The sequence below is a fragment of the Sceloporus occidentalis genome, unplaced genomic scaffold (assembly GCF_023333645.1).
Source record: "Sceloporus occidentalis isolate IW3139 unplaced genomic scaffold, rSceOcc1.0.p SCAF_19, whole genome shotgun sequence".
Lineage (NCBI taxonomy): Eukaryota > Metazoa > Chordata > Lepidosauria > Squamata > Phrynosomatidae > Sceloporus > Sceloporus occidentalis.
Genome location: NW_028316999.1, coordinates 12799195 through 12812294, shown reverse-complemented (window position 1 = coordinate 12812294; position 13100 = coordinate 12799195). Strand labels below are relative to the sequence as shown.

Genomic DNA, 13100 nt, shown 5'->3' with positions numbered 1-13100 from the left:
GTTCATTCCAACAATACGGGACTGCAGGGTGAATGGCTACAGCGGCATGACGCTGATTGGTCAAACACCAGTATAGCCTCCAAGGGGCGTGGCTGTAACAGCCAATCATGTGCTTCTTCTGTAGGGACGGGCCGTGCAATGTTGTTGTGACGTCTCAAGGAGCGCATATTCTGCCAATAGGGAGAGAAGCCCATCACGTGAATGTATGTGCAGCCGAAACAATATGTGTAACGTCATGTGACTTTCATTATTTAAAGTGGCCATCCCATTGATTTCCATAAGAATGCTTTCCTGCCACTGATTGGCTCCTTGGAGCAGCCAATCAGTGTCAAGTATCTTTAGGTTAATGCCGAGAGAAGGTTGCAGCTTCTACCACAGGTGGGTTATTTTTTTTTAAGAATGCATTTTAAAGCACTGACAGTGTTGAACATCTGTCAGAAGAAACAACATTTTATATATATATATATATATATATATATATATATATATATGTTGTTCATTTCCATGGGTAAAGTGAACAGCAATTAAACAAAAGGATGTGGAATTTATTGAAAATGTCCCGGTCTCCCAGGGGGAAATACTTGGCCAGACCTCTCGCACTCAAAAGGTTAATACACGTTGTCTCTCAAGACCTGACTGCAGTTAATACTTGTATTCATCTTAATATATTTATTCAAAAAATATATCTCAGTGCATCTGATCCACCTCTGGATCCCTCATCTCCTGCTGCAACCCCTTGTTTTTCACGTGGTACTATTATCACATATTACCGTATTTGCTCGATTATAAGACAAGGTTTTTTCAGAGCAAATGCTCTGAAAAATACCCCTCGTCTTATAATCGGGGTCGTCTAATAATCAGACCTCAAATAGAGGTCTGACTATGAGACTAAGATCCAGGTCCCCCGCAGCGCTGCTGGGGACCTGGATCCTCCTGTCTGGTAACCCCCCCCCAAACTTACCAGTGCTTCTGACTCCCCGGTGTGTTGTGTAGGCAACTTCTGCTGCAGGCAACTCCATCGCGCAGACCTTCCCCGACTGTCAGAGAGCAGATTTCTCTCTGACAGTCGGAGGGTGTATGCACGATGGACGCAGACAACCCCTGCTGCTAACCGCACCTCCTTCCGGCTGCAGCAGAAGTTGCCTACGCAAATCGCGTAGACGTCTACCCGCTGCCCGGACAACACACCGGGAGTCAGAAGCACCGGTTAGTTTGAGGGGGTGTTAAGTGGGGGGCATAAGGCATTTCTGTAGGCAGAGTGCTCTATGATATGCCTTTAACCCCCTTAATGTCACTGTGCCATTTGTGTAGGCAACTTCTGCTGCAGAAGGAAGGAGGTGCGGTTATAAGGGCATAAGGCATTTCTGGGGCAGAGTGGCAGGCCTGGGGGCAGATGTGCATAACTAGGGGGCAGGTTGGAAAATAGGAAATAAAAACAAAAAAAATATTTTTCTCAATCATAGCTTTTATTTAAAAAATATAGTTTACATAGTTTACATGAATTAACATTTACTGGTAATACTTTTTTCTATAGGGTCGTCTTATATTCAGGCTTTTTCTTTTTTTCCTAAATTAATATTCAGCTTTTGGGGGGTCGTCTTATAATCAGGGTCATCTGATAATCAAGCAAATACGGTATATGTGATCCACCCCAGAACCTCTCATCTCCTGCTGTAACCCCTTGTTTTTCATGTGGTACGATTATCACATATTAGATCTGATCCACCCCTGAACCCCTCATCTCCTGCTGTAACCCTTTGTTTTTCCACCTAGTATGATTACCACATAATACACTGGAGGAGCAGGGCTTGTAGGGGAGCTCATGAATCTCCCTCTAACCATCCCTAAATAAAGTGTTCCTATTGACCTCTGCTTTACTGCTCTCGTGATGTGTGCCAGTGCCTGATGCTATGTACCAGATTATGATTTCATATCCTGGCGCTTCGTTGTATCCTTCGTTGAGTCCAGAACCTGTAAAAAAAATTCCTCAGTGGACCATGTTGTATATACTGTCTAATAATGATTGCATTCCATTAATTTTCATATGTACACCCCAAAAACTAGAGTTGTTCACTCTAACTGTAGGATACATGCGATGGAGAGAATAAAAAATGATCAAAGGCATGAATTGCCGCAGTGTTAGATAAACACTCCAGATCATAGTACTCAGTTGCTACCTTTCCCCGTTGATGCACTTCTCAAGCACTATGGAAAAAAGTTTGTGAGTGGTGGCAATATTAAGATACACATGAGCATTATCAGAAGAACCACTGAGTAGGTTTCCTTATTGTGAACATTCTTTAATTATACGCTATATTCATTATATTCCAGAAATGCATTTTCTTTTGTGTTGTACTAGAAACAAAAAAAGTACCTAGATGAATATTCTGAAGCAGAAGAAAAATGCTTAATACAGATTTATTTATTGATTTATTAACACAGATACATTTCAGATCAATTTAAGTCTTGAGCTTCTACATCAAAGATCTGCAATTTTGGATCCAGAGGTTGCTGATAGTTTTCAAATGGATAAAAAAACAATTGGCCAGATACTTATGGAAACTGTAAATGAAAGGTATAGTTTAATAATTTTGCAAAAAAGCTTGATTTAAAGGTCACTTGTAATATCAAAATCTGTAGAGCATTGGGATTTATAACAGTTATTGATTTGTGGATATCCACTAAGGCTGTCCAACATCTGATGAAAAAATTGTTGTGGATATCAGGTATTTAGAAAATTGTTCTAAGCTGTAAGGTTTCTGCATTATTTTTTTTAATATTATAGTTTTCTTACATGGAATTTTCTGTACAGTATCACATTTGTATGAATTAGATTTTGCTATTTTTAAAACCATAACCTTAGCCGGTTTCAGGATTCATTAAGCCAATTAAAAAGAGCAGGGCTAATATGGCTATTGATCATATGGGCATTTGACCCCAGAAAACCAGTAACTACACAGTTATTACTGCTATGTCAGTCAATTTGTCCATGAAAGTCTGAGCTAATGTTTGAACACTCAGTGCCAGATAGAGATGTTTTATGTGGTTGCCCAGTGCCATAGTGTCTGAAAAGCTTTGTAAAAGTTATTTCCCAAAGAACTGAGCTGTGTTGTATTTTATCTGGGATAACCTTATTATTATTATAGATGCAGCAAATTCTGCTAAAGATCACGGTTTCTTTCTGGAAGCACTCTATCATCATCTGTAAGCACCAGCCAAAGAACACGACCCATGGACACATATTGATAGTGTTCTCCTGGACCTTTTCAATGGCATTCAGCAAATGGAATTTTTGTCATGCTTCTTCTAAAAACAACAAACAAAAAAAACAGGTATATGGACATACTGCTCATAAAAGTACAATCTACACACAGATGGACTTACCAACAGGATGAGATTCTGCAGCCCGTTGGACTATGACTTCCACAGGGAGACTGGAGATATGCTATTGGAGCAGATGTATAGTTGGAAATTGTCTATTGCTTGACATGGGGAAATACTTATCCAAAGGGTCACACGTATCATTGCTTCTCTTGTGTATCTTGCCAATGTATGGTACATGATTAGGACTTGGGCATATATTTACTAATTTATACAGCTGCAAAAAAAATGTTTTAATTGCTAGAGATGAAAGCGTGTTGGCACAAGTACTCAATGGGAGGCTAGCATTCAGCCCTGGGGGAAAGCCCAGTCAAGCAGCCCAGTCACCACACAGCCCAAAACATATCTGTCAAATAGTCTCAATGTGTGTAATTCTGTACTGTCTAGAACACATCTACAGAAAGAGAATGCACAGAAAACCCGTAAGAGGTCCACACAAGAATCCAGTTAATACCTAAATGCTGCATTAAGGTTCTGTAATTCTAGTCCCCCAGTGGATACATGTAAAAGTAGAACCCAAGCCTACTTGGGAGCCCAAGCCCAGTGGCCCATAGGAACAATTGCCCCATTGGCAGACCTTCCCTTTCACAAATTGGGGCCGTAATATCCAGCTCACATTACTTACTACTTCAAACTCAAATGCAAATAAACACAGAGGGTGGTAGATAACTACAACAGCTTCGCAGCAGACATAGAATTGGCTACAATAGTGAGCATTGGATAGATGTAAGGTTATCCTGAATTTAAGACAATACCAAGGAGTGATTTGAATCTTAGTCTCTTCATCGTGAGTCTGAGTTTCTTCTGTGTGTTTAAACTTTTTTACTTATAAACTGTGTTTGTATATTCTGATCTGAATACTACATATGGATTGTGTTCGCATTTGTATTTGGAGTGAATATGTATAAAAATTTATACTGAATATATTTATGACGCCCGTCCATTTAGAAAATATTGTAGATTAAACCATTACTAAAATCTTAATTTTTTTTTTTTAGGTCCTCTTAACATCTAACCTTGTGATAGTACCGTATTTGCTCGATTATAAGACGAGGTTTTTTTCAGAGCTGGCTCACAATTGTCATTTTTTGTGAGAAATTACAATTTATCAAGAAATACCCTTACCCTAGATAAAAATAAAAATGTTAACTGCATTAATATTCTATAGAATTAACTGTGAGATAATAAATCAAAATTAGATTATAATTTACATGTAGGATGGGAATTATTTTTAGGACATAATTCTTTTAACGGTTTAACTATCTTTCATATCCCAACTAGCACCATATGATTTAGAGCCTATTTCATCCAGTCCATTACTTTTGTTATAAAAATTATAATTGGAAAAGGTAAGATGTGAGACAGAGTAAGGGACCAGTTCAAAACTTGAGTGATATAAGTCAGGTTAAAGATTATGACCAGGCTTGAGCAAGATTGCATACCCTCACAAGCATATAATAACTCACACAAAACAACTCACAAATTCATTAAAATGAAAGTTGTTTTTCGGCACACGTTAAAATGTGTTTCAGGTGAGGGAATGAGAACTCTCATTGCCTCGACTGTGACCAATCCCCCTGGGATGCAACTGGTAGATAGTGCCACGCACGCAGCCACCCAATCAGTTGGTTCAGCTGTGCACAATTGCCTTTTCTCCCCGTGAAAATTAAGAATGAGGCAAAGTTTTCCTTCACTACAGAATTGTCTGTGGGAAAGGTTTGGGGATGCCACAGTCCTGGGAATGATTATTCTAATACTGCATTTTGTCACAAAAGTATTAAAAAGAACCCACAGAAAGGCTCCTTGAAGCATATATATATTATCATCGCCAGCTTCTATTTGTGCACATTATTTCTATTCTTCCTGTACCATTGTTATTTTAATCTTGAAAGTGGCATTTGCGGCATCATCCATGTGTGTTTGGAAAGTCCAGGCAGTCCTGGCAATACACACTTATTTTCAGGATGGGCCGCATCATTTGTGTGAATTAGGTGGCTGGCAGCACATGGAATGCACCAATAGTCATCTTCAAGTGACATTTTAACACAGCCAGGGAGAGTTTCCTCTATGCAGAAAAACTAACAAGAACAATGTCAAGAAGCCGCAATAACTGACATTCAGCTGCTATATTATTTATTCTTATTTCTATGCTTACATTGGCTCACACAAGTTGGAGCCAGTGTTTAGGGTTGCCTAGTGGGTCAACAAAGTAGGCAAATACATTTGGTATGAAAAATAAGTGTCCATAGTCATCTTTAAGCACATTGATAAGGGACTGCTGTCCTTGGCTGAAGTAATGTACGGAACCCCACAGCCGCACTGATTCTAAACCAAGTCTAGCACACTTATGACGATGCAAACTGCTTAGGTATGTGCCCATTGCTAAGACATGCACTATCCCATATGAGCAGTACTGATATGAAAGGACTGCAGAGGCTCACCCACTATACCATTCACATTAATAACAGCCCTAGAATAACACCTTTAAGACCACTTTACATTGTATGATAAATAGCATTTCATCTTTAATCAAAAACACATCAAGACTCAGGGACATTTTGTTGGATGGCCAACAAAATTCCTCCCCATCTGATATAGGTATGCAATGAAATGAGGAGCTTATAACCTTTTATTGTAACCACAGAAAAAAAAATGTAATGGTTTGCTACACAGAAAGTTGGGATACATATAAAATTTTACGTTGGCATCAAACTATAATATCTCCGGTAAAACCTATACAAAGCACACATTGCTTACAATTAAAAACATTTTTTTTTTTCAAAAAAATCAACACCTAAATTAGAAAAGTGAGGTTTTAAATAGCACTGGCGTACATCTAAACAAAACTGCCTTTGCCTGATCTATGCATTATGACATCATAAAGGCCAGTGACATCACTGTTTATAGTTCCAGGCCACTCCCCCACGCCTCAGTGCAGTTCAGCGCTTCACACTTACAAGGTGCTTTTGATAGCAAGTTAAAAGTGTTATAGCCAGTTTTGTGAAATAGCAAGATGGAAAATAGTGGGAACCCACCACAAGCTATGGAAGAATGTAGCTTCTTCTGTTTGCCAAGGTGGAGAACACAGAAACGCCGCCCAAGCACAATCTGTGCATTTTTCAGAAGGGCGGGAAATGCTTTACTTAATGCAGTAAGGTGGAGGAGAAGAGATGAATACAGGGTGACCTTGGACAAAGGACTCTCAGTACCCCAAAAGAGCAATGGGGGAAGAAGAGAAAAGGAAAGCTGCAGTTGTACTGAAAAGGGGAACATCCAGTGCCAAAGCAGGGCAAATAGTCCAGCGCAAACAAAACATTCTGTAAAGGATGCAAGAAGGAATGTGAGGAAACGGCACAAAATCAGTGCAAACAGCAGTGCCCCTGAGAAGAAAATACATAGATATGAGGAGCCAAATAGATCAGGAGAAGATTGTCTAAGTGTGAAGAGCTCTAGAGACTCCCTCCCCATTTCACTGTCCAGCCTTAGGTTTCAGTTTGAGCTAGGACAGGGGGCATTTGGGAAAGTCATGTTGGCTTCATTCACTGGAAAGGATTCCATGGTAGCAGTTAAAATGGTTACGAAAAAAGCCACAAAGCATATATTACCAGAGAAGAGGACATTGGAGTTGGCTAGGAACAGCCCGTTTCTCTGCCACGGGTACGCTGCCTTCCAGACAGAAACCCGTGTCTTCTTTATCATGGAATACATGCCTGCAGGGAGCCTTGAACAGTACATGCGCAGAGTGGGCTGCATGAAGGAGAGGACAGCAAGGTTTTATTCAGCAGAAATAGCCTGTGGCCTCCAATACCTTCATTCCCGCGGCATTATCCATAGGGACCTGAAACCAGACAACATCTTACTTGATGGTAGAGGGCATGCCAAAATAAGTGATTTTGGCCTTGTCGCAGAAGATATTTTTGGAGCCACACTGACAACGGGACGCTGTGGGACTTTCTTGTACATGGCCCCAGAGATACATTTGGGCAAGGGATATGGAGCTGCTGTGGACTGGTGGTCCTTCGGAGTGATGCTGTTCCGCATGCTCAATGAGGGACTATTTCCTTTCCGTTGTGGAAACTGTAAGAAAGCTACGGCCCGTTCAATTATTCACGATGACCCTCATTACCACAAAGGGTTGAGCAAACGAGCTGTGGCCATCTTGAAAGAACTCCTGAAAAAGGATCCTGAGCATCGTCTTGGAAATACAGGTGACATCAGGCAGCACCCATTCTTTAAAAACATCAAGTGGGGAGATTTAGAAAAGTGCCAGATAGCCCCTCCACGGCACTGGACTTTAAGATCAAAGCACAATCGGAAATCTCTCCAGCGCATGCCACCATGTCTGGAGGTCACCCAGAAATGCCCTCATCTTTGCAACAACCAGTTCTTGTTTGGCCTTTCCTTTGTCAGTCCAGATTGGATGATCTCTCTCAAGTGAACAGATCACATTTAACAGACATGCTCAGACGACAGATTCTTCACATATGCTCAGACAATAAACAAAAATTCATTCGATCCTTGAGCCTAGTGGTTTGCTTTACCAAATATTTGGTTTTCATAACAAGTGTACTTAGTTCAATTTGCAAAGCATTTATAATCCCCATGTTATATAGGTTTTAGAATATGTAAGGGCCAGCTAGACCCTTGTGACTTAGGGTACCTGCGATGTAAATAAAGCTTTGACCTAAGTTTAAATATACAATTTTGTAAAAATATATGGAATGGAACTTAAGATGATCTGTGTATTCCAGGATAAACACAATCCTTTAACAAATTGATGGTGTACATAAGTCATAGAAATAAGAGGAAAAAATGCCAATAGAAAAGGGCTGAATCTGTGGGGAGCCTGAAGGGCCCATAATTGGGGAAAAAAACTAATTGGTCAAATCAAGCCTGAGAAATGAGAAGTTAATCAGTTTAAAGTAATTTCAGCCTTGACTGAATGAGTCATCTAAAAGTTTCAGTGAAAGTGGATTGCGTGTTAAATGTATGCTCAGGACAGTTTTAATATTGATTGACCCCCCCCACACACACACACACACACGCACGCACTTCTTAGCATGCAATTTGGCCCCAAACCCAACCCAAGCCAACAAACAAACGTACTTGCTGACTCTGCAGTCTAGGAGGAGACCGTCAGAGTCAGTGTAGTCTTTCCTCCTGCTGACCCTAGCGCGAGTCCGCGTAAGACGTCCCCACACTACATGTGCAGGGCAGGAGAGGAGCATAGTAAATCAATGGTGCGATCCTGGCGTGTAACCCAAAACGTGAGTCACGATCAGTGCCAACCTTAGGTGTTCAGGCACTTAGGTGTTCTGGTCCCCTCCTTCACTGTACCACACTTCTCTTCACCTCATGTGGTTCAGGTTTAGATCAAATAAACACATGGAAACACAGCCTTGCAGGCATAGATCAACTGTAAACCACATGCAAACTCAGCATTGAAGATATAGGTCAAATAAACAATGTAGGAAAGGTTGCAGTCATGGATCAGAGGTCGCACACCCCAAATGACAGCCCTGGCACCCAGATTTCACAAATAGAACTTGCCCAGCACCCATATTGCATACATATGACTTGCCCAGGTTGTATAAATAAGGACTGGTCCCAGGACCAGATTCTCTTTACTTCTCGTCTTTTTCCCTGCCGCTTCCCCTTCTCTTTATCCCCCCCCCCTTGCTCTTTGATTTTCCCCGTCCCATTCTCTCATTTCCTATGCAAATTGAAAAGACTAGCTTGCTGTACATGCAGGAACCTCTTTTTAGCAGGGCTGCACCCCTTATATAAAATACAGCAGTTTGTCACAAAAGCATTAAAACCAACTAGAACACACAGAAAGGGTCCTTGAAGCACACAAGTATGTGTTATATATTATGATCGCCAGCTTCTATTTGTGCACATTATTTCTATTCTTCCTGTACCATTGTTATTTTAATCTTGAAAGTGGCATTTGCGGCATCATCCATGTGTGTTTGGAAAGTCCAGGCAGTCCTGGCAATACACACTTATTTTCAGGATGGGCCGCATCATTTGTGTGAATTAGGTGGCTGGCAGCACATGGAATGCACCAATAGTCATCTTCAAGTGACATTTTAACACAGCCAGGGAGAGTTTCCTCTATGCAGAAAAACTAACAAGAACAATGTCAAGAAGCCGCAATAACTGACATTCAGCTGCTATATTATTTATTCTTATTTCTATGCTTACATTGGCTCACACAAGTTGGAGCCAGTGTTTAGGGTTGCCTAGTGGGTCAACAAAGTAGGCAAATACATTTGGTATGAAAAATAAGTGTCCATAGTCATCTTTAAGCACATTGATAAGGGACTGCTGTCCTTGGCTGAAGTAATGTACGGAACCCCACAGCCGCACTGATTCTAAACCAAGTCTAGCACACTTATGACGATGCAAACTGCTTAGGTATGTGCCCATTGCTAAGACATGCACTATCCCATATGAGCAGTACTGATATGAAAGGACTGCAGAGGCTCACCCACTATACCATTCACATTAATAACAGCCCTAGAATAACACCTTTAAGACCACTTTACATTGTATGATAAATAGCATTTCATCTTTAATCAAAAACACATCAAGACTCAGGGACATTTTGTTGGATGGCCAACAAAATTCCTCCCCATCTGATATAGGTATGCAATGAAATGAGGAGCTTATAACCTTTTATTGTAACCACAGAAAAAAAAATGTAATGGTTTGCTACACAGAAAGTTGGGATACATATAAAATTTTACGTTGGCATCAAACTATAATATCTCCGGTAAAACCTATACAAAGCACACATTGCTTACAATTAAAAACATTTTTTTTTTTCAAAAAAATCAACACCTAAATTAGAAAAGTGAGGTTTTAAATAGCACTGGCGTACATCTAAACAAAACTGCCTTTGCCTGATCTATGCATTATGACATCATAAAGGCCAGTGACATCACTGTTTATAGTTCCAGGCCACTCCCCCACGCCTCAGTGCAGTTCAGCGCTTCACACTTACAAGGTGCTTTTGATAGCAAGTTAAAAGTGTTATAGCCAGTTTTGTGAAATAGCAAGATGGAAAATAGTGGGAACCCACCACAAGCTATGGAAGAATGTAGCTTCTTCTGTTTGCCAAGGTGGAGAACACAGAAACGCCGCCCAAGCACAATCTGTGCATTTTTCAGAAGGGCGGGAAATGCTTTACTTAATGCAGTAAGGTGGAGGAGAAGAGATGAATACAGGGTGACCTTGGACAAAGGACTCTCAGTACCCCAAAAGAGCAATGGGGGAAGAAGAGAAAAGGAAAGCTGCAGTTGTACTGAAAAGGGGAACATCCAGTGCCAAAGCAGGGCAAATAGTCCAGCGCAAACAAAACATTCTGTAAAGGATGCAAGAAGGAATGTGAGGAAACGGCACAAAATCAGTGCAAACAGCAGTGCCCCTGAGAAGAAAATACATAGATATGAGGAGCCAAATAGATCAGGAGAAGATTGTCTAAGTGTGAAGAGCTCTAGAGACTCCCTCCCCATTTCACTGTCCAGCCTTAGGTTTCAGTTTGAGCTAGGACAGGGGGCATTTGGGAAAGTCATGTTGGCTTCATTCACTGGAAAGGATTCCATGGTAGCAGTTAAAATGGTTACGAAAAAAGCCACAAAGCATATATTACCAGAGAAGAGGACATTGGAGTTGGCTAGGAACAGCCCGTTTCTCTGCCACGGGTACGCTGCCTTCCAGACAGAAACCCGTGTCTTCTTTATCATGGAATACATGCCTGCAGGGAGCCTTGAACAGTACATGCGCAGAGTGGGCTGCATGAAGGAGAGGACAGCAAGGTTTTATTCAGCAGAAATAGCCTGTGGCCTCCAATACCTTCATTCCCGCGGCATTATCCATAGGGACCTGAAACCAGACAACATCTTACTTGATGGTAGAGGGCATGCCAAAATAAGTGATTTTGGCCTTGTCGCAGAAGATATTTTTGGAGCCACACTGACAACGGGACGCTGTGGGACTTTCTTGTACATGGCCCCAGAGATACATTTGGGCAAGGGATATGGAGCTGCTGTGGACTGGTGGTCCTTCGGAGTGATGCTGTTCCGCATGCTCAATGAGGGACTATTTCCTTTCCGTTGTGGAAACTGTAAGAAAGCTACGGCCCGTTCAATTATTCACGATGACCCTCATTACCACAAAGGGTTGAGCAAACGAGCTGTGGCCATCTTGAAAGAACTCCTGAAAAAGGATCCTGAGCATCGTCTTGGAAATACAGGTGACATCAGGCAGCACCCATTCTTTAAAAACATCAAGTGGGGAGATTTAGAAAAGTGCCAGATAGCCCCTCCACGGCACTGGACTTTAAGATCAAAGCACAATCGGAAATCTCTCCAGCGCATGCCACCATGTCTGGAGGTCACCCAGAAATGCCCTCATCTTTGCAACAACCAGTTCTTGTTTGGCCTTTCCTTTGTCAGTCCAGATTGGATGATCTCTCTCAAGTGAACAGATCACATTTAACAGACATGCTCAGACGACAGATTCTTCACATATGCTCAGACAATAAACAAAAATTCATTCGATCCTTGAGCCTAGTGGTTTGCTTTACCAAATATTTGGTTTTCATAACAAGTGTACTTAGTTCAATTTGCAAAGCATTTATAATCCCCATGTTATATAGGTTTTAGAATATGTAAGGGCCAGCTAGACCCTTGTGACTTAGGGTACCTGCGATGTAAATAAAGCTTTGACCTAAGTTTAAATATACAATTTTGTAAAAATATATGGAATGGAACTTAAGATGATCTGTGTATTCCAGGATAAACACAATCCTTTAACAAATTGATGGTGTACATAAGTCATAGAAATAAGAGGAAAAAATGCCAATAGAAAAGGGCTGAATCTGTGGGGAGCCTGAAGGGCCCATAATTGGGGAAAAAAACTAATTGGTCAAATCAAGCCTGAGAAATGAGAAGTTAATCAGTTTAAAGTAATTTCAGCCTTGACTGAATGAGTCATCTAAAAGTTTCAGTGAAAGTGGATTGCGTGTTAAATGTATGCTCAGGACAGTTTTAATATTGATTGACCCCCCCCCCCCACACACACACACACGCACGCACTTCTTAGCATGCAATTTGGCCCCAAACCCAACCCAAGCCAACAAACAAACGTACTTGCTGACTCTGCAGTCTAGGAGGAGACCGTCAGAGTCAGTGTAGTCTTTCCTCCTGCTGACCCTAGCGCGAGTCCGCGTAAGACGTCCCCACACTACATGTGCAGGGCAGGAGAGGAGCATAGTAAATCAATGGTGCGATCCTGGCGTGTAACCCAAAACGTGAGTCACGATCAGTGCCAACCTTAGGTGTTCAGGCACTTAGGTGTTCTGGTCCCCTCCTTCACTGTACCACACTTCTCTTCACCTCATGTGGTTCAGGTTTAGATCAAATAAACACATGGAAACACAGCCTTGCAGGCATAGATCAACTGTAAACCACATGCAAACTCAGCATTGAAGATATAGGTCAAATAAACAATGTAGGAAAGGTTGCAGTCATGGATCAGAGGTCGCACACCCCAAATGACAGCCCTGGCACCCAGATTTCGCAAATAGAACTTGCCCAGCACCCATATTGCATACATATGACTTGCCCAGGTTGTATAAATAAGGACTGGTCCCAGGACCAGATTCTCTTTACTTCTCGTCTTTTTCCCTGCCGCTTCCCCTTCTCTTTATC

General features: G+C 41.4%; 1 protein-coding gene and 1 pseudogene across 1 annotated transcript; both read left to right on the top strand.

Annotated features, from left to right (window-relative positions):
• Positions 1-6952: 6952 nt before the first annotated feature.
• Positions 6953-7819, top strand: LOC149302463 (protein kinase C delta type pseudogene; annotated as a pseudogene).
• A 2627-nt stretch (positions 7820-10446) lies between these two features.
• On the top strand, positions 10447-11871 carry LOC149302462 (protein kinase C delta type-like). Its single transcript, XM_089482551.1, has one exon. The coding sequence runs from the start codon at positions 10447-10449 to the stop codon at positions 11869-11871; it is 1425 nt and encodes a 474-aa protein (XP_089338677.1).
• The last annotated feature ends 1229 nt before the right edge of the window (positions 11872-13100 follow it).